This window comes from Macaca thibetana, chromosome 3, assembly GCF_024542745.1.
Source record: "Macaca thibetana thibetana isolate TM-01 chromosome 3, ASM2454274v1, whole genome shotgun sequence".
NCBI classification, from domain to species: domain Eukaryota; kingdom Metazoa; phylum Chordata; class Mammalia; order Primates; family Cercopithecidae; genus Macaca; species Macaca thibetana.
This window is the reverse complement of record NC_065580.1, coordinates 40978827-41001591: the sequence shown is the minus strand read 5'-3', so window position 1 is coordinate 41001591 and position 22765 is coordinate 40978827. Positions and strand designations below refer to the sequence as shown.

The 22765-nt window shown below is 35.9% G+C and overlaps 1 protein-coding gene across 1 annotated transcript; it reads left to right on the top strand.

The window, feature by feature from the left end:
* On the top strand, positions 1-18006 carry ANKRD7 (ankyrin repeat domain 7). Its single transcript, XM_050785110.1, is given in 8 exon segments — positions 1-585; positions 10610-10724; positions 10880-11053; positions 11913-12019; positions 12659-12749; positions 12751-12796; positions 15781-15866; positions 17668-18006. Coding segments are annotated over 7 exon segments (1041 nt in total). The 5' UTR covers positions 1-157; the 3' UTR covers positions 15861-15866; positions 17668-18006.
* Positions 18007-22765: the final 4759 nt, after the last annotated feature.

Below are 22765 nucleotides of genomic sequence, written 5' to 3'. Positions count from 1 at the left end.
TCCCCATCACAAGGAAGGTAAATATTAGTTTGCAAGAGTTCAAGCCCTTAGATCTACTTTTGAAGGAGAAGAGGCTATTTGTAAGAAAGTTGGTAAGTTTCTATTCCAAGATAGGAAGACTGCAGGTGTGGCTGTCAGGCCCAAGTCCTAGGTGAGAATGCAGGTCTGCGAGCCCCTGGGACCGGACCATAACGACCTTAACAGCCATAACGACCATAACTGCCATAACGGCCGGCTGCGCAAGGCCCTTCCAGCATTTCCACTTTCGTCAGGTAATGGAGAGAGCCGCTGGCCGGGTGCTAGGGCAGAGTGGCAGGGCGGACGGCTAGGAGGCCAAGGAACATCCTGGTCTGACGGAAAGACTGCAGCCTGCACCGCCATGAATAAGCTTTTCAGCTTCTGGAAGAGGAAGAATGAGACCCGCAGCCGTACCTCCTCAGACCCGTCCATAGGCCAGGGCTACAACCTTCGAGAAAAGGATTTAAAGAAACTTCACAGAGCTGCTTCAGTCGGGGATTTGAAGAAGCTGAAGGAATATCTTCAGCTCAAGAAATACGATGTAAACATGCAGGACAAAAAATACAGGTGACCAGACTGAAGAGCCAGCGGGGGAGGACGGATTGGGGCCCGGGTCCTTCAACCAGAAATAAGACAAGTAGGGGCTGTTTAACCCTGATTGTCACTCAGGGTTTCCCAAAGAAGAAAGATTGTCTGGTGATTATTGGCAGAGGGTCCCACTCCAACTTTCGGCTATTTATTTATTTTTAAATGTTGTGCCGGGTGCGGTCGCTCATGCCTGTAATCCCAGAACTTTGGGAGGCCGAGGCGGGAGGATCACCTGAGGTCAGGAGTTTGAGACCAGCCTGGCCAACATGGCGAAAACCCGTCTCTAACCAAAAATACAAAAATTAGTGGGGCATGGTGGCGGGTGCCTGTAATCCCAGCTACTCGGGAGGCTGAGGTAGGAGAATCACTTGAACCCAGAAGATAGAGGTTGCAGTGAGCCGAGATCGGGCCACTGCATTCCAACCTGAGTGACACAGCAAGGCTTGTCTCAAAAAAAAAAAAAAAAAAAAAAAAAAAAAAGGAATACTTACTTGAATATTTTCTGCCCTTCCTGAATCCATCCCCTCCTCTCACTGGCTTGGTCTCCACTGGCAATCCATCTTTTCCCCACCTTGTTGTTTTGCTTCTTGGTAATTGATTGTCCCCAGGCACTAAGATGCACAAGTTTGCTAATTGGAGAATAGTAAAAGAGTAGAGACGACCCACTAGAACATTGGTTAGTCAGATTTTAACACTTGGAAACATCAAAACAAGTAACTTTTTAATTTTGTGAAAAAGAAGCTTGCTGAGTTTATTGATGCTTAGCAAACTTATTTGGACAGAGGATGATTTTTTTCTCCCTTCATTGCTGCCCATTACTCATCACCAATTTTCTTAAATCTGATTTCATTTTCTCACCAAATATGTGCTGCAAATATGTGTAACAACTGTATAAACGTGTCAGATTCTGGGATAATATGATAAGCCATACTATTCATTAACCACACTCATTACCATTGAACTTGTCAAGTCACAAAGGTCCCTTGCAGCCCCCTGGGGCCTTGATGCAACACAATCAGCTATATGAACTCTGTTAAACCACTGTGCTTACTTTAGTTACAATTTAAAAGAGACTTTGAGAGTCTCCAAACTCAGAATTGCTGTTTAGCTGGGGTTGACAAAGAGAGGGACTCCCCAGATAGCTTCATACCCAGGTTAGCTTTATAACAAGTACAGTTTTAGACTCTATCTTGGCATACTTGAGAGCACAATGGCTGCTTCCAAACAGGCATTTGAACTCACTGTTTAATCAAATTCTCCTTAAATCTAAAGTGAGTTTCTGATAGAGAGCATATACACTTAACCCTTGAACCACATAGGGATTGGGGTGGGGAGCCAACCCCCTGTGAAGTAAAAATTTGCTAATAACTTTTGACTCCCCCAGAACTTAGCTATAAATAGCCTACTGTTGATTGGAAGTGTTACCAACAGCATGAACAGTTGATTAACATATATTTTGTATGTAATATGTATTACCCATTGTATTCTACAATAAAATAAAGTTAGCAAAAGAAAAGAAAATGTTATTAGGAAAATTATAAGGAAGAGAAAATATATTTACTATTAAGTTGAAGTGGATCATCATAAAGTTGTTCATCCTGTTTTCTTCACATTAAGTAGATGGAGGGGGAGGAAGAGGAGGGGTTGATCATAGTATCTCTGGTATTTTATGGTAGTTAATGATAAAATAGACTGGTATCTACATATATTTTATGCATTCATGGCATATGTAACCTTTTCTTAATTTTTTAGTATTTTTAGGCTACTTGTTTCATCTGGAAGTTTTTTCAAATTGTTGCAAATTTCCAAAATTTTTCTAATATAGCTATTGAAAAAAATCTGTGTATAAGTGAACTTACACAGTTAAAACACCTGCTGTTCAAGGGTCAACTGTAGTTGCACCTTGTGTTTTATCTATTCAGCCACTCTTTGATTACAGAGCTTAATCTATTTACATTTAATGTATTTATAGATAGGGAAAGTTTTACTATTGCTATTTTGTTAGCTTTCATGTTACTCTTATAGTTCCTTTTTCTTTCTTCCTGTCTTCCTTTGTATTTTCTTGATTTTGTGCTTTGATATTGATGTGCTTTGGTTCCTTTCTCTCTCTTTTTTTGTGTAACTTCTACAGATTTTTTGTGGTTACTTTGAGACTTACATAAAATAGCTCATAGTAGTTTAAGTTGCTAACAATTGAAGTCCAATAGCATGTAAAAATTCTAAATTTTATCTCTCCCACAAATTTTGTTGTCATAATTAACATGTATTCATATAGTTTATGGGGAAGCTGGGGTGCTGGCAAGCCACCCTCTTTGCTCCCTTGGGTAAAGCTGGGAGCTAGTGAGTCTCTTTCTGATCATATGGCACTGTGTTGGAGGCAGGATCTTCAGCGAGAGGGTGTTCTGAATCTGTCTATAAGTTCTACTACCTCTGGTTTTGTATTCTCCCAGGGTGCAGGAGACTTTCAATTAGTTTCTGATTTTTCACAAAGGGAGTTTGTCCTTATGCTGTTGCTGAATTGGTGTGTTTGTTGTGGGGAAGGGTACTTCAGGGTTTCCTACTCTGTCATATTGCTGACATCCCTCTGGTTAATCTTTTTAATGTGGATCACTTATGAAAGATTTCCTCAATTACCTAATATCTTCAAACCCATTAACAACCACTTGCTGCAAAAATTAATACATATTAAGAAAAAAAGTTATGTGTTTGGCATTAGTAACAGTAAATATGTACTCTCTGTGGCTGCCTTAAAATATTTTTGGGAGTTTCAAGTCAAAGGGTATGAAAAGCATCATCTTTCATCACAATAGGCTAAGTGAAAACTATATGGTTAGAAAAAATATTTGTATTTAGCTTACTGGTAGTATTATGTCTTTTTTTTTTTTATTTTTGAGACAAAAACAGTGTTGTCCAATCTTCTAGATGGCTTTTATCTTACACCACTCCACTGAATGACTTTATAAGGTAATCGATAACTTCAACATGACTTCATTCAGGGGTTACTTTTCAGTCTTACCTTGCTGGCATGTCAGCAAAGTATTTTATTTGCCATATCAGCAGTATTTGAATTAATGTCTTTCAGAACACTGGGGCCATCTGGCATTTCTCCTAATTCTGTGGACACTTCTTTTGAGACTCCTTTGCTGGTTTCTCTTCATCTTCCTGACTTGTAAATACTTAAGGAGTTCCGCCAGAAATGATTTCTCTCTGTATTTTGATCTTCACTCTCCTAGTGAAGAGAGATTAGCTTTAAATATACATATTCCAGTGCCTTCCAACTTTTAATCTCCAGCCAACGAGACCTCTTGCCTGCCTATATTTATACTTGGATATCTGATATTCACTGCTGTGATAATAAATGTTTAATAACAGGCTCTTAATGGGTAGGGGAGGGAAAGAGGGAAAACCCTGATTCATAGGGTTTGTAAATAGTGGCCAATTTTAAGCTACCAATGTGATATCAACTGGCTTGCAAAATTCCTGAAAATTTAACAGTTAGCTTGCAAGAACCACGAGCTCCATCACATCACTACTTAACTTTCTCAAACTGAGGTCTCAAACATTCCCAAACTAAGATCCTGTTATTTCATTTCTGACCTGCCTTTTCTTTTTCTATAAATGCCAAATGTTGTCTTTCAATTGCTTTAGGCTGAAATTCTAGAATATTTTTGATTCCTCTAATTCCTTCACATCCTTCATTTGATAAAACAGGAAATCTTGTTGGCTCCTCCTTCAAAATATATCTAACATCCAAGCATTTCTTACCACCTTTATAAGTACTACCATAGTCAAAGCCACCATTATGTCTTAACTAGAATTACTACAGTGCCCACTTAACTACACTTTTCCCTTTTCAGCTTATTCTCAATACAGCAATCAGAATGATCCTGTATAATGTATGTCAAATGATATTACTCCTTGTTTTCATAACTTAGAATCACTCCCATCTTATTAGGGGTAAAAGCGATATCCATCCAGTGTCTCATACAACCCTATATGATCTTCATCCTCACCCTGTTACTTCTCTGATCTTACCTCCTGCAACTCTTCCTTTCATTCATTTACCTCCAGCTACACTGGTCTTCTTACTGTTCCACAGAAATGCGAGACATGCATTTAGGGTTTTTGGACTTGCTGGTCCCTCTGCCTGGGGTGCTTTTCCCTCAGATAGTCGTATCACTTGCTCTTTCACTTCCTTTAGGTGTTATTCAATTGGTACCTTACTAGTGAGGCCTTTCCTGGCTACTCTTTACCTAAAACTGTACCCTTTCTCCTCACTGACATTTCCTATCCTTCTTCCCTGCTTTTCTCTTTAGAACTTAATATTGTCTGATGTACTTTTCATCTTTTAAATTGTTTGTTGTTTACCTCTTCTACTAACGTGTGATTTATAAAAGCAGGTATTTGCACATGCTTTGTTTGCTGATATATCCTCATCAGCTAGAACCCTGTCTAGCCGTAGTGAGTGCTCAATATTTTAAAAATACGTGAATGAAAGGATGAATACATACATACATACACATATAAATAGGATAACTTAAAGATACTATTCAGTAATAAATGCAATGAATTATGGATATATGCAAAAAATATGGGTGAATCTTGAAAGTGTCATGCTGACTGAAAGAAACCAGACACAAATGATTCCATTTACATGAAATTCTAGAAAAGGTAAAGCATTGTAGCATACAGGAAACAATGAAAAAAGAAAACTACAGTCCAATATTCCTGATGAACATAGACACAAAAATACTAGCAAACCAAATCCAGCAGTACATCAAAAAGATAATTCAACACAATCAAGTGGGTTTTACTCCAGGTATACAAGGATGGTTCAACATATGCAAATCAATAAATGTGATTCACCACATAAACAGAATTAAAAGCAAAAACCAGATGATCATCTCAATAGTTGCAGGAAAAGCATTGATAAAATCCAACATCCCTTCATGATAAAAACCCTCAACAAACTAGGCATCGAAGAAATATACCTCAAAATAATAAGGGCCATCTATGACAAACACACAGCCAACATCATACTGAATGTGGAAAAGTTGAAAGCATTCCTCCTAAGAACTGGAATAAGGCAAAGATGTCTGCTCTCACCACTCCTATCCAACGTAGTACTGGAAGTCCTAGCCAGAAAAGTCAGGCAAAAGAAAGAAAAGGCGGCCGGGCGCGGTGGCTCAAGCCTGTAATCCCAGCACTTTGGGAGGCCGAGACGGGCGGATCACGAGGTCAGGAGATCCAGACCATCCTGGCTAACAGTGAAACCCCATCTCTACTAAAAAATACAAAAAAAAAACTAGCCGGGCGAAGTGGCGGGCGCCTGTGGTCCCAGCTACTCGGGAGGCTGAGGCAGGAGAATGGCGTAAACCCGGGAGGCGGAGCTTGCAGTGAGCTGAGATCCGGCCACTGCACTCCAGCCTGGGCGACAGAGCCAGACTCAGTCTCAAAAAAAAAAAAAAAAAAAAAAAAAAAAAAGAAAGAAAAGGCATCCAAAATTGTCAAAGAGGATATGAAATTATCTCTATCACATGGACATAAAGGTGGAAATAATAGACACTAGGGTCTCCAAATGGGGGAATGTTAGAATGGGCATGAGAGTTGAAAAACTACCTATAAGATACTATGTTCACTATTTGGGTAATGAGTTCAGCAGAAGCGCAGCATTATGCAAGATACCCATGTAACAAACCTACATATGTACACCCCGAATCTAAAAAAAAAAAGGATAGTGACATAATGCAAATTAATAGTTACCAGTGGTTTTAGATATGGGGGCGGGTGAAAGAATTGACTGCAGAGAATTGACTGTAAATTGACTAGTCAAACTTCATAAAATTGTACACTTTAATTTTATTATAAATTACACCTCGATAAAGCTGAATGAAAAAATCTCAAACTGTATATTTCTGTTTGAACATTTGTGTGTGTGTGTGTGTAAAGAGAGAGATACCAAAAATGAGAAAGATAATTTTTTTTTTTTTTTTTTTTTTTTTTTTGAGACGGAGTCTCGCTCTGTCTCCCGGGCTGGAGTTGCAGTGGCCGGATCTCAGCTCACTGCAAGCTCCGCCTCCCGGGTTCACGCCATTCTCCTGCCTCAGCCTCCCGAGTAGCTGGGACTACAGGCGCCGCCACCTCGCCCGGCTAGTTTTTTGTATTTTTTAGTAGAGACGGGGTTTCACCATGTTCACCAGGATGGTCTCGATCTCCTGACCTCGTGATCCACCCGTCTCGGCCTCCCAAAGTGCTGGGATTACAGGCTTGAGCCACCGCGCCCGGCCAGAGAAAGATAAAATCTTAAAGAACATACACTTAAATTGCTATTTCTGAGAGAGATGAAATGTGGGGAGAGGAAAGTAGATAGAGTGAGATGGTCATTGGGAACTATTCGTTTTGTTTGAATTTTTAATAAGGTAAATTACAATGTTTTATCAAATGTTTCACAGACTCATTTTGGAAGCATTGTGCTTAAGGTCTCTGAAACCTCATGTAAGCATATGTGCATATTAATGGCCTAATGGAAGTAATATTTTTATATATGTTTTCTAGTAAAAATAATGATACTGAAAATTGGAATTTCTGGTTAAAAAAAAAAAGGGACAAGGGAAATAGCATTAGCAGATTGTTCAGGAAGCCATAGTGGCCTAGTAGGAAAAACATTGTTCTGAGAGTCAAGATCTGAGTTTGAGGCCTTCTCTACATCTGTATAATGCGGATATACCTTCAGTCTCATCTTTCAAACTAGAGCTACTACTCGATTAGTGTTTTTTAAACAAAGATCTGCAAAGCTCTGTTGCAGGCATCTTATTAAATCAGAATAGCTCCCTGTTAATGTGCTCTGCATAGTTAGCTTCTATTTTTGTTTTTATTTCAAGAGCACTGTGCCTAATAAGTTTGAAAATGAATTGGAGATGTTTGATATCTCTCCTGATATAAAATCACTTTTATGGTTTTTAATAAAAAAGCCCTTCAGATCACCTTCATAAATTGGTGAGTGGAGGCCCAATTCTAAATTAATACCTTCAACCGTACTACTCAAACCTAGATTACATCGAAAGTGCCCAGTCTAGAGTTGAAAATAAATGACCTAGGGTGAGTTAGCTTCCTTGGTTACTTCTCCTTCACTCACCCTGAACTCTTAAGTTATCAAGAGTCCAAGAACATTACTTAAAAAGGACATTCTCATGATGAGACTCAATTGAAGGCTACAGCTATGCCCTGGCCCTGTACTCTGTCTAGCAGATAACACTTTTCACTTCAGCTTTCAAAGTAATCATTCAGCCTTGACACTCATCTGAGTCATGCCTTTTGCTGAAGTTCAATTTGAGATTTCTGGTATCTGATCATTCATCACCTGTCCACAGTCTATGCTGACAATTTTTCCATTGATATAAAAGAGAGTGGGAGTCTGGGAGAAAACAGAACTTGAATGAAACAAAATGACACCAGTTAGCCTGAAAACCTAGTAACCAATATTAAGCTTCACAGGAATTTAGATTTCTGGTTAGATTAAGTACCATGAGTTAAGAAGTAACAATATAAAGTCTTAAATTTGGAGTGTAATGTATTGATGAAAGTTAAGGATTTTTGACAAATGGAATAACATTGATTTAAAAATGTTTCTCCAAGATATCTGTAAATACACTTTTTGCATTCAACTATTTCAAAAAATAGAATGGCCTTTGTTTTTGACATTAAGTGGAAAAGCATTCCTATTGGCCTTGAGGCATTTACATTATATGTGTAAACATATAGAGAAGCCATGACAATTTTTTTTCTTTTGCTGCTTGCTCCAATTGTGAGCTCTAAAATTTTACACTTAAATCTAAAATTTAAAATAAAATCAATGTAAATGTTAAATCTGTATGTTTTTAAAACTTTTTTTTAAACTAAGATAACTGCTTTAAAAGGATGTCAAATATTCTAAGTAAAAATCTTCTTTACAAGACTGACAGTTTGAGTGAATATTGTCAACTTTTTAGTGTTTTGTGCATGCTCAAGCTAGATTAGCTCTTGTTTTCAGATTTTGTATAAATGACCCCAGGCTGCATTGTTCAATACCTCCTTTGAAGGTGCAATCTTTCAAGGCTATTTTATTTTATTGAATTTGTGGCTGATTTCCTAAGTTCTTGGAGTTTAATATGGGCCATGAAATTTTTTTGTAGATTTGTTACTGAAGGTTTTAGATTCAGTTGGTCGAAGAGTGAGGTATACAGCAGGATGCAGCAGCTATTTTTGGAGGACCTATTGGGAATCCATTTACTTTCTCTTAGTAAGAACAGTCTCTCTCTCTCTCTCTCTCTCTCTCTGTGTGTGTATGTAATTTTATGTATTTATTTTAAATTAGGTAAAAAATAAAACTGGAGTTGGAGGGAGAGGCAGATCTAAAAATTGGGTGGAAACCACCAAAGTTCCTTGGAACTAAATTCTCAAGATAGGTGTAATGGCAGATGAAGGGGACACATCAAAATGTTTGCCAGGATTTGCTATCTACTGCAAAGACTTATCTTTGGTGGGCTTAAAGCTATTTAGCCCTGTGTTGTGTTGGGATTGAGGGCTCTGAAAAACTCCTATTACATAAGGAATTTCATCCTTAAACCAAATTGTAAATGTGAGCAGAAAGGTTAATCAATGCTTCATTGTATCAGGATTACTGAGAAATTAGTCATCAGAAATGCTTGGTAAGGATGGAATCACAGTAAAGTAAGGTGGATAGTTTTGAGGGAAACATAATTTAGACCATGGTGTTTGATGAATCACTTTTGTCCTACAACAAAGTTCTTCTTTGTTTGTTCCTTAAGTTCAGATTGTCTTTTCCATGAAGTACGTTAATTATGGATAACTTCTGGTTTTATTCTGTTATGTTAGCTGACTGTCCTCTTCCTGACTGTGCTCTCTCTTTAGCTAAATAATAATATAACTGGTTAAAATTTGGCTTTTTATATTGTAGTTATATTACAGTCCTGCCTTCCAGAGATTACATTCGGGTAAACTTAATTAGATTTTTAGCTTTCTCCAATTTTTTCAAACTGTTTTTATATTTCCTTGGTTTACTGCTAGAGATGGTAAGTTATTGTGAATAGGTTTAGTTAGTTTATCTTTTTGAAAATTGCCTTATTTTTAAGTAGTTATCTTATTTTTGAGGTTCATCTTTTTGCTACTCCTGTGTGTCAATAGCGGGTCTATTTAGGTACCCATAGAGTACTTCTGAGGAGCTAGAGTGAAACAAGGAAAATATATTTAAGCTTCTTGTTTTAAATGGATTATTTATATGTGGCCTTGGCATTATAAAATTATCTAAAAACAAGGCTATAATGATATCACCTTAGGAGAAGATAAATGTTTATTGAGGGCCAGTCCAGGCTAAAAATTGCAAAATTTAAATGGATCTAATTAGTCTTCTGTCAAAGTTCATGAATGTGTGTCTGGTTTCTGGCAGGCTACCTAGAATATGGTTCTTTAGAAGTGGAAATTAGTGTAATAACTTAAAATAGGCTTAAGATCTACAACTTAGAGAGTCCTTAGGCATTCACCTTTTACTCCTCAGATACAAATGCCAACATTAATCACTGAGTTAATAAAGAAAAACACACAATTAGGGATAACATGTCATTAAGTAATATACTTTCCTCCTGTTACCTATTAGATGCATCTCAGGTTTTAAATATAATTTCTAAATTTTATTGTGATGCATAACTTTATTATCTTTTCCAAGCCCAGATATCATTTTGGTACTTTTTAAAAAATCTATTTTTCATCTAATTGTAGTTACATTTCCTTGAAGTGAAATCAGTTAAATACTTAATCTTCAACACACTGGCATAGCCCTGAAATTTCAATAAAAGGTAATTGTAGTTAATGTACATTTGTTTAAATAGAAATATGTGCATGCATCACGTACTTTAGCAATGTACAATCTGGCTTGTTTTTGAGTAAAATAAGTAACTTCTCAAACGGAGGCTTATCTCTAACTTTGTGTTTTGTTTTATTGACATAGAACACCTTTGCACCTGGCCTGTGCGAATGGACATAGAGATGTTGTACTTTTCTTAATTGAGCAACAATGCAAAATAAATATCCGGGATAGTGAAAACAAATCCCCATTGATTAAGGTATGCCATAATTTTTCGTTTTCAATTGGAATGTGTTTGAGTTCTCCTAGTTAACTTTTGTTGATTTTTCATGTTTTAAAACATAGTATCAAACATTAATTTATCATATCCCAAATAGTAAATTTGTTACTCATCTACTCTTGTTGCATTAACAGGCAGTACAGTGTCAAAATGAGGATTGTGCTACTATTCTTCTAAACTGTGGTGCAGACCCAAATCTGAGGGATGTTCGTTATAATACTGCTCTTCACTATGCTGTTTGTGGTCAAAGTTTCTCATTAGTTGAACAACTGCTTGATTATGAAGCTGATCTTGAAGCGAAAAATAAGGTAGTTTTCTATTAAAGGAAAAAATCCTATATTTGAGAAAGCAACTGAAGAGCATATTTCAGATAATTCATCTATGTTGAAATATATGTTATATAAAGAATGAATTTTCCAAACTGAAATTGGGGAGAAAGAGAAGAGATTATCAAAAACTGATAAAATTTTTCTTCTCTTAAAGTCTTTCTTTATTTTATTGCAGATTGTAATCCTGACCTCCAAAGAAACACTATATTTAACAATTATAATTGTTTAACAGGCCTTAACAAATGAGGAATATTTAATTCTCTTATAACTGGGTATTGATAAAAACATAAAACCCACCTTTTTTCTATTTTATTGATATACTCATGAATAATAATAATAGGGTTGAAATAGCAAATCACATAATATTAAAATTAATCTAACTCTTCTATTAAGGCATTATGAATAACCAATGAATTTTTTTAAAAAGCATATTGATACTTTACTGATATTTTGTCTACATGACATCCAAAATAAGTGCCAGCCTTGGAGGTTTAAATGAAACCCAATGGAAATCTGAATATGACAATATTATGAAATGTGAATTGATGGTATGCAATACTTACATTAAATGCTAGGTGCTCATCACTTACTTATTCTAGGCTGCTCTTAACCTACAATTTGAATTAAGCCTAAAATAGCAACTTTAATTTTTTGTCTGGCTCAACCCTGATTTGTTTTATTGGTCTTTGAAATCACATTTTTTTATGCACTAAAATCTTTTAAGGGTTACAGTGTATATTCAGAAGTTTTTATACACACGTATTTTAAGTTGAACTTAAATCTAAAGAGCATGAAAATTTGCTACAATATTTTAATCATTTTGAAATAATTTTTTCAGGATGGTTATACTCCACTGTTGGTTGCCGTTATTAACAACAATCCAAAAATGGTAAAATTTCTTCTGGAGAAAGGGGCTGATGTGAATGCTTCAGATAATTATCAAAGGTATAATTAATAAATAAGATAGCACGTAACTAGAGCTACCTAATAGGATTGTGTGTGTGTGTGTGTGTGTGTGTGTGTGTATGTCCACGAAACACAGGGATATGATAACGAGAAAATATAGAACCATAAGACCCATAGGATGTATGCTCACATGCTTTTGGACAGATTATCTGAACTTTCAGGATTTGTTTTTCCCTTTGTAAAATCAAACAGTTGGACCAACTACTAATTGGTTATTATTGTTGTTATTTATTTATCATTTATTATTAGAATTTAACGTTAGACTCTTACATAGATGACCAACTGTTGTAGTTAAATGGGATCAGGGGACCCAAAGTCCTAAGACACATTCCTTCATGGAATTTTGAGACATGTTTTTGGAAACTCTAGGCTTCCAGGAAGAAGAGATTGAAAATGACTGAGCTAGCTGCTTCCTAGGTACTGTTCAGTTTAGACTCCATGATATGATCTGTGACTGGCACCCTTTTTTGAGCAGATCTGCTGTACTTTTTACATTCTTGCCTTGATTCTTTCTGATAGAGGTCCTACATTTGAATAGTAAATTGAGAAGACTGACTTTTTAAAATGAGGCATGTTTAAGATCTTTAAATGGGCATTCGTTTCTATTTCTTGCTCCAGAACAGCCCTTATTCTTGCTGTCAGTGGTGAACCAACACGTTTAGTAAAGCTTCTTCTTCAGCAAGGTGTGGAATTATCTTGCCAAGATATTTGTGGATTCACAGCTGAGGAATATGCTTATTTCAATGGTTTTACTGTGTAAGTGATACTGCATGTCTTTTAACAACTGTGTGGGGTTTGATTGTAAGGATCGAAGCCTAAGCCCCCAAGTACAAGCCTGGAATAGGCTCAACAGTAGGGGTAACCACATACAAATCTGTGCAGGGATTCTTGATTTTCTCTGTGAGTTCAATCAATGTAAGGGCTACAAATGGGCTGAATATGCAAATAAACTACCAGAGGCACGAGCAGTGGAAGTGTGCCAGGACAGGGATTTAGACACTTGTAACATAGCCATTAAAAAACAAAAGGTGATAGAGTTGGACAAAAGATGATTCATTCACACAAAGCCTTTCATTGTCTTTAGATATAGATATTATTAATGTATGGATTTTATTCATATTTTGAATATTATTGTTAACATTTCATTAGCTAACTTTAGTTTGATAAGTGTTCAGAATTCTAAAGTACACTCTATTTACACCCAAAAGAAAAACTATTTTCATGTATGAATACGAAGTTCGGATTTTTAATAATGAGAAAATTAGATATGATATAGAGAAATTTAATTTATAGCTAATGAATTAACTTATAGATAATTTATAACTAAATTTATAGCTTAATGAAGTTAAATAACATACAAAGTATTTTCTCTATAATTTTATTTTAAGAGCAATTTAAAATTATAAGTAGGTATTTTTTTCAGTTTTTATTCTTCTTCTTTCACTGCTTTATTCACATTCTAGGAATACTTGTTAATCATTAATTCCATTATGAAAAGCATAGGTGGGAGGGAAGAAAAATAATCACATATAGATACAGATGTTTAGTCTTAATTTAACTTTAGACACAAAAGAATTTTTATTCTATTAAATGTATGAACCATGATTGAATAAATATAGTATTTTCATCTTTGTAATATGGAACATGTATACTTTGTTTTACTTTGGTTTAAGCAGATCACATGCATAAAAACTTAAATGAAATAAACATGTAAATTATTGATGAATATCCAAACTATAAAAGGATTCTTCACTCTATAAAAGGGATCCCTAATGTTTCTTTTATGTACAAATTTTTTTCCATCACTTAAAAAGCTTAGGTATATGAAACTGGAAGACACATGTATCTGTTTAGTAATTATCTATTGGTCAAAAACAGTACTTGTATATTAAAATACTTATTTACATCTATGTAAGCAAGTCTTATGAAGGCATTATTGGATAGTTTGATGAGAAGGAAATCTTACAATCTTCCTTTATCTACCCCAAATGGCTTTTAGAACAGAAAATTCTTTTTGTAGATTGCTCCATCATTAATTTAAAAATAAAAACATATTGACCATGAAGTTTTTGTCCTCTTAATAGATTCACATTTTCAATGTTGAAAATTCTAAGAGAATTACATTTTTTTTTCTTTTTTTCAAAGAGGTGAAAGGGAAGAGAAGCAACTTTCTAATGATTAAGCAATTACCTCTAGGATGTGGAAATGATCAACATTTAATAAAAATTGCAAGTGACTCTTCAAAACTACAGTCTAATTCCCCTTGTTCTTTTGCAGTATTTGCCCCTTTTTTGCAGTGGGAACTAAGCTTTCTGTAATTGTGACTTTTGTTGCTTGCGTAGCTGTTGCCTATCTAACGTTCTCAAGCATGTGCTGCTTCATAGCATCATTTGTTGACTCTCTATGTAGAATCTACATAGATTCTATGGCTTAGTAAAGTGGAAGCATAGATAATATTCCTTATATAGTTTTAAAAAATTAGTGAAACACTTCCAAATGAAGGAATTATATTTAAGTATTTATTTTATGGTTAGCCATAACCCATGCATTTCTCGCATTAAAATTCAGAAGCCATATGGCTCTTTTCTGTCATGGAGAAAAAGTATATTCATCACTGGATGTGTTTCAGTCCCTGACTGAGTTAATTGTCTTCACTTTGTTAATTTACTATTAAACCTGAGTGCTGTGAGCTGAATTTCCTCCTAAAATTCACACGTGAAAGCCCGTGGCCTAGTACCTGCGAATGTGACCATTTTTGGAGATAGAGCCTTTAAAGGGGTGACTAAGTTAAAGTGAGGACATTAGGGTGGGTCCTAATTTAATGTCTAACCTGGGTCCTTATGAAAACGGGAGATTAGAACATGCAGAGAGACACTGGGGTGCTTGTGCTCAGAGGGATGACGTATATGAAAAGGCCAGTCATCTAAAGGGCAGTCTTCTAAAGCAGGGGTCCCTAACCCCTGGGCCATGGACCAGACCTGTTAGGAACCAGGCAGCACAACAGGAGGTGAGCCGCAGGCCAGCAAGCAATGCCACCTGAGCTCTGCCTCCCGTCAGATCAGCAGAGGCATTGGGTTCTCATAGGAGCGCGAACCCTCTTGTGAACTGCTTTGCAGGGCATCTAGTTTGTGATCTCCTTATGAGAATCTAACTAATGCTTGATGATCTCAGGTGGAACAGTTTCATCCTGAAACACCCCTGTCCCTCAACTTCTGTGAAAAAATTGTCTTCCACAATGCCGGTCCTTGGTGCCAAAAAGGTTGGGGATTACTAATCTAAAGAACAGTTATCTAAAAGGCAAATAAGTACCTGGGACATTTTTTCCCTTAAGGACCCCAGGGAAAGCCTACCCCACTGGCACCTCAATAAATGTGCAGCCGACAGAACCATGAGAAAATTAGTTTCTGTTTAACCCACCCCATTTGTGGTGTTTTGTTATGGCACCCCTAGCAAATGAATACACCAAGTATAAATTAAAGCCATTTTTACTACCTTGATAGTGGCTTTAAAAAAAATCATATTTGTGATAGCAGGAAGAAAAGAGGTGCCAGAGAATGGGAGTACATGAAATAAAAGTGGTGTCTGTTGACAGAGTTGGCTCAAGAGGAAGCTTGTCCTCAAGTGTGTTACATTCTTGGGACGGCATTGGCTGGTGTCTAAGGTTTTGATTTGATATTTATATGTTAGGAATTAAATTTCTATGCATGTTGGCATTCACACATAATTTCCTTTATGGATAGATATCCACAATTCACTGCAAGTCATGGAAAGAAGAAACATGTTAAATAGACACCTTATTCTTGGCACTGCATGTGACTAAAGGAAGGTAAGAAGATTGCTAACTGGATTAGGGTTTTTTCCTTGCTTTTCGTTTGTTAATTTTTTAGGAAAGGAAACAACTTTCTTAAGTAACATTTAATTTTAAAATGAAATTTTTTATTATTTTGAAATGTCAAATATTTTTAAGAACTATTCTAAATAATATTTGTGTTTAAAATATTCCGACGTTGTGTTGGCTGAAAATGTAAAGATGTCTCCCAGTAAAATTTTTGGAAATCATTATCGATAAAGTAAGTCCTCTCATGTAAAACCGGTCCATTCTGAAAACAAGTAAGTGTTGGAAAGGTTTGTCCCATTTCTGGGGGTGTTAGTATTGTGTGGGAGGTTGAACTGAGGTCCAAATGTAAAGATGTAATGTAAAAATATGCTTAACGATTAAGATCATTTTTTAACCCATTGTCTCATGTCTAGCTATAAAAAACAAAATTTTTGCACATATATAGACATTTTAATAGATGAAAAGCTATCATTAAAATTTTAATTTTATTGTAAAAATACATTAAATAAGCAGTGTTGATAGTAGTTGATATAAGATATACCAAATAATTATATAAAATTTAAAACAAAACAATATTTGTAAAGAATTTACTGTGCATCAACTAAAATAAAATTTTGTTATTCATTTTCAAGAATGTATACAGTTATTTAGGTCTGTAAAAAATAGTTTTTATTGACAAGTATGTTTTACACTGACTTGTTTTATTGGATGAGAGAAACTTTTAGAACTCTCCTCTGTATTCACTAGCAGACTCCTGCACTACAATTCACCCCCAGTGTAAAATGGAAGAAAATAAAAAGGACATAGAAGGAGTGTGTAGGCAATAGGAGATCATATAAATTCACAATTATTCAAGCCCTCTCCATCCTCCATCTCCACAAATCTATAGTGATAATGCTTATAACAATGTTTGGTCCTATCAATTCCAGGTGAATAAACTTAAGGGAGAATTTCTCTGAATTATCTTTTTGTTTGTTTGTTTTGTTTTGTTTCGTTTTTGAGATGGAGTCTTACTCTGTCACCCAGGCCAGAGTGCAGTGATGCAATCTCAACTCACTGCAATTTCTGCCTCCGGGGTTCAAGTGATTTTCCTGCCTCAGCCTCCCAAGTAGTTGGGATTACAGGCGTCCACCACCATGCCCAACTAATTTTTGTATTTTTAGTAGAGATGGGGTTTCACCATGTTTGCCAGGCTGGTCTCGAACTCCTGACCTCAGATGATCTGCCAACCTCAGTCTCCCAAAGTGCTGGAATTACAAGCGTGAGCCACTGTGCCTGGCCCTCTGAATTACTCTTAATGTACACTCTTATTTCCTCTTCTCCTGCATCTCTCTCTCTCTTTTAAATGTCTCTGCAGCTGTAAGAAGTGAAGAATTTCTGTGATTTATACTTCGTTTCTTAAGGGAACTAAAGCAGTAGAAACTACAGAAAAATCATTGCTGCATTTTGAGTGCCTCTTGAGGGTAGACATTTAAAACCAGGCTCAATCATTTTATTTTGGCAAGCTTTGTTTACAGTTCATGGTGAAATGTTAATCTTAATGTTTTAAAGCATAGATTTATTGTGTCAAGAAAATTACCAAAAGATGTTGCAAAAATGGTGAACGTAAAAAGTTATATTTATGTCAAATTCAAAAGGGACAACTTAATCATTTAAAAAATTACTATTAGATATATAAATGCTAAATTATCATTGTGTCGTAGCTGAGGCATATAATTTAAGAAGTACATGTAGAAATGGAAATATTTAGTCATAAGTAAAGACATTATAAATATCATTTGTTTCCTAGATATGGAACCCATTTCTACAATTTCTTTGCTGCTTCCTTGAATTGGAAAAATATATTTTGAAAGAACCATTAAGTGAACTATTTTAACATTTTTGCTGACTACCCAGTTGAAGAAAAGTTTGTTAAATGGATGGGATATTTTTTTCCACATTAGAAGACATGAAGAAATTTTAAAAGATAAACATCTATATTGTGAACCATCAGCCAAAAAGATATAATTTGTGTTCAGCATATAAGCAGAAAAAAATTTGTGTCAAAATATTGAATGGAATAATAATGAATAAACTGTGTTAGGCATGCATTAAAATATTTAAATAAAATAAAAATACATTTCAGCTACAAAATGAAGGAAAACATTATAAATAATCCCGTATAAATCAAAATTATCTTTTATTTACAAGTATTTTCACTGGTAAAGCCTTTTTGATTTTTTAGAAACACTGCAGTACTATAATATATATTCAGAAAACTTGGGTATTACAGAAAAGAAAAAAAGAAAATGCATCACTCAAAGTCTCATTACGCAAACAAAACACTTGTTAAATTTTTGGCATGTTTTGTAGTATTTTAAAATTTGCTTAGATTTTTTTTTTTTCCTCATAGAGAATTTCCAATTTTACATTTTTCTTCTTGAAAACACAATACATTGTTCAGTTTTCACTGTGCTCTTTGCTATAGCTTGAACACATCAAGTGTGGTCTGGCTTCAGAACAGTTCCCAATAAGACCCTTTTTCCTTTAGCTATTGCCTAGGACAACTCCTCATGGGACCTCAGTCGCTGCTCTGTCATTCTGTCACTTACAATGCACCACTCTCTACTCCTCTTGTATCTTGGAATTAAAGCTCCATGAGGGCTTGAACTTTTTGTTCCCTACTACTTGTAAAATGCCTGGTATATAGTAGATATTCAATTTGCTAAATAATAAGTGATACTTGTCGGGCCCTGTTCCAGTAACCTTATGTATCTTACCTCATGATCTTTGCATAGTCTTGTTGAGGTAGGAAGTATTTATATCCTCATTTTAAGATGAGAACATTGAGGTGCAACATGGTTCAATGACTTGCTTGAGGTTACTGAGCTAGAACACTGGGAGCTGGTGTATAAACCCATGCTCTCTGGATTTGAATCTAGCCAGTCCCATGCTAGAATTCGTACCGTAAACCAATATGCCATGTCACTTCTCTCATGAATGAATGTATGTCATCCTTGTAGGCTCTATTTTTAATGGCTCAGAAGGAAGATTTTCTTTTAATTTGAAACTTGTTTAAATCACTCTTTTATTTAAGTATGTTTGTTTCACTTTCTTCTAGTGCTAGGTGATGTTGAAGAGCTAAAATGGAGGGAAAAAAACCCCAGACAATCCTGACTTCAAGTCAAAGAACATTTAATTTCTGCTATGGTTTTAATCAGTGATTCTTAACTGGGAGCAATTTTGACCCCAGGGGATATTTGGCAATGTCTGCTGAGATTTTTGGTTGTCAAGACTGAAAATCAATACTGCTAAATATCCTATCATGCATGGGACAGTCCCCACAACAAATAATTGTCTGGCCCCAAATGTCAACAGTTTCAAGGCTGAGAACTCTGACCTAGATTCTATATTATATGCTGGGGACCAAAGATGAAAAAGATGTTATTATATACTCTGTCTTAAATGAACTCACAAATGTTTAGTTTCCCCCCCGCCCAGTCTTTTTAGTAGGTAAGTAAATGAGAGTTAGAACAGGTGTAATGTACCTTCGTCATTAGCAGAAAAGGAGGGAGTGGTAACTAACTAGAGTAGGGAGGGTCAGGGGTGATTTCAGCTAAAAAGGAACTTTTTGGCTGGGATCATAGAATAAGTAGGGTTTCTCTAGGTCTCCAAATCAAAACTTACTCAACCATAATAAAAAGTTCATAATAGAGGCAGAAGCAAAACACCCAAGAATCAGAGGAGAGAAGAAGTCACCACAAGGTTAACATTGGCGGGGTAGATGAGATTTTAACCAGGTTCTGAAGGGTAGGTGGAATTTTGACATAGTACATCTAATAAAATATTAGGCTTGGCACGTTGGCTCACACCTGTAATCCTAACACTTTACGTGGCTGTGGTGGGAGGATCACTGAAGCCCAGAAGTTTGAGACCAGCTTGGGCAACATAATGACATCCCATCTCTACAAAAAATGTAAAAACTCGTCAAGCATGGTGGCACATGCTGGTAGTCTCACCTACTCAGGAGACTCCTGCTGAAGTGGGAGGATTGCTTGAGCCTAAGAGGTTGAGGCCTCAGTGAGCTGTGATTTTGCCACTATACTCCAGCTTGACCTTGTCACAAAAAGAAAAAAAGTAGATTAGGTGGAATGAAGAACTTTGTGTATCTTATAATCGAATTTGTGTTGACTACTCTTTGGGGAAAATGTGTACTCTAAAATGGTATGCTGTAGTGCAGATGCAGTACACAGATATTTGATCTGATTTTGCCAGCTCTGCTTCTCCATTACTGTTACCTTTCTAGGAAAATTTTTGTGAATTCTCTCAAGTATTTCAATTCTTAGAATATTGTCAAATTGTGAATTACTTTTTAGTGTGTCTGGTAATATCTAAAACAGAGAACATTTACTTTTCCTTTAAGAAGTTTAACAACAGAAAACTATTTAATACATACCCAACTTTAGGTAAACATGTACACTTCCTTTAAGCAACCATGTAAGTAGACTACTTTTCTCACTCATGTGGACAGCTGGGAGGAATACATTTCTTCATGAATGATCTCTTCCCCTAACCAACTTAGAGTTACGGCATAAAGTGGTGCAGATTTAGAGCACCCTTGTGGAGGGAGTGATGCTGACTAAACCATGTGCTTTGACACAAGCCTCTGTCAAAGAAAGGTCACATTTTTTTAAGTTTTCAAAGGTAAGTGGAAGTGACAGGTTGCTTTTTTTTTTTTTTTTTCCCTATCAAAGCCCATCACCCTCTTGCACTCTTGCCATCCTCTCCAAGGAGAGCATGTTTAGATAGCAGCTACTTCTCCAGCCTTGGTCTCCCAATGAGATACAGATGGGTCATGTCTGAATTAAGCCCAGCTGATAAGAGGAACCCTGCCGGACTCAGCAGAACCACAGCCAATACTCAAAAGTAAGAAATAAACGTTTGGAGTTTAAACCACTGATACTGTGAGATTGTTTATTGTCCCCAGCAAAAAGAAGACTGATAACAGAAATCATGGAGTCAGCTTGTCAGATCAACAGTGTGCATCTCGACCCATGTTCATTCTCTAGAAGTCAAGCCTCTCCCCACAAAAGATTCTTTTACCAGCTGCAAGGAAAACCATTTCATGTGCTACATAGGTGATGCTTTCATTCTGCAGTCTTTACTGAGATTTATCATACTTTTACATAATCACTTTTTGCCTTAAAAGAAATACCTGACATTTCTTTCCTAAGGAGTTCTATGAGTTTGCTATTGTTGCTTTAACAAACTACCACAAATGCAGTGATTTGAAACAACGCAAAATGATTATCTTACAGTTTTGGAGGTCAGAAGTAAAAAGTGGATCTAGCAGGGTAACCACAAGATGTTGGCAGGATGAGCTCCTTTCTGGAGGCTCTGGGGGAGAGTTTGTTTCCTTGCCTTTTCTAGCATCTAGATGCTGCCCACAATCCTTAGCTCCTGATCCCCAGCAATTATATCACTCTGACCTCTGCTTCTGTCCTCAAATCTGCTTCTCTGACTTTCCTGCCTCCTCCTTTCACTTATAAAGATGCTTGTGATTACATTCAGTCCACTTGGAAAATCCATGATAGCCTGCCTCCCATCTTGAAACTCTTAATCTAATCACATCTTTACACCTTTTTTGCCTTTTAAAATAACACATCCCCAGGTTCTGGGTGTTAGAATATGGATATCTTTGACAGGCCATTATTCTGCTACCCACAGGTGCAGTGGAGTGGATTGGAGATTACTTACTGATTTTATTTTAAATTTTGAAACAATCTCAAATTTAGAGAAAAATTGTCTTCTCGGTACAATTTTTTTCTGAACCATTGTGTGAGTAGCTGACCTTATGTTGTATCACCCCTAAGCCTTTTGTGTGTATTTTCCTCAAATAAGAGCATTCTTCTACATAATCACAATATAACTATCTAAATTGGGGAATGATTAATATTGATACAGTACTAACATATACTTCTCAGATTTCATTCATATTTTCCCAAATGATCCAATAATGTTCTTTATAGCAAAATAATCAAATATTGCCTCTATCTTATCTCTTGATTCTCCTTCACTTTCCAATAAATCTTTGGTCTTTCATTTCATTTTTATGGCCTTGACACTTTAGGAATTATAAGACAGTTGTTTGATAGGATGTTCTGATTTTGAGTTTGGTAATTCTTTATGATTGGGTCCATGTTATGGGTGTTTGGTAAAATTATCCCAGAAGTGTTGTTGCATCTTCTCTTGTGCCACACCATTTCAATTTGCAGTTTACTTTGATCACTGGATTAAGGTGGTATTGTCAGCCAGCCTTCTGCAATGTAAAGCTGCTCTTTTTTTTTTTCTTCTATTTGTAATAATGTGTATCTTGTGGGGAGGTATTTTGAAACAATGTAAAGATCCTGATCCTCATTACACTTTCCATTTGTTTACATGAATTTGAATTCATAGTTTCCTATTTCAATGGATTGTGTAACTTACTTGATGCTCAAATTTTCTCAGAATTGCATGTCTAATTTTTTTGTTTTTTTTTTTTTTTTTTTTTTTTTTTGGTGAAAGACTGGACATTCTAGAGAATATATTTAGCAATTCTGGTTTCTGTTTTATTTTTCTGAGGGATTTTTTTTAAGCCTAGTATACATTAGTTATTTTTCCTGATCCTCTCCCTCCAATTATCCGCCATCTGATAGGACCCAGTGCGTGTTGTTCCCCTCTATGTGTCCATGTGTTCTCATAATTTAGCTCTTGCTTATGATTGAGGGCATGCAGTATTTGGTTTTCTGTTCCTGGGTTAGTTTGCTAAAGATTATGGCCTCCAGCTCCATCCATGTCCCTGCAAAGGACATGATCTTATTTTTTTTTATGGCTACATAGTATTCCATGGTATATATATATATATATAT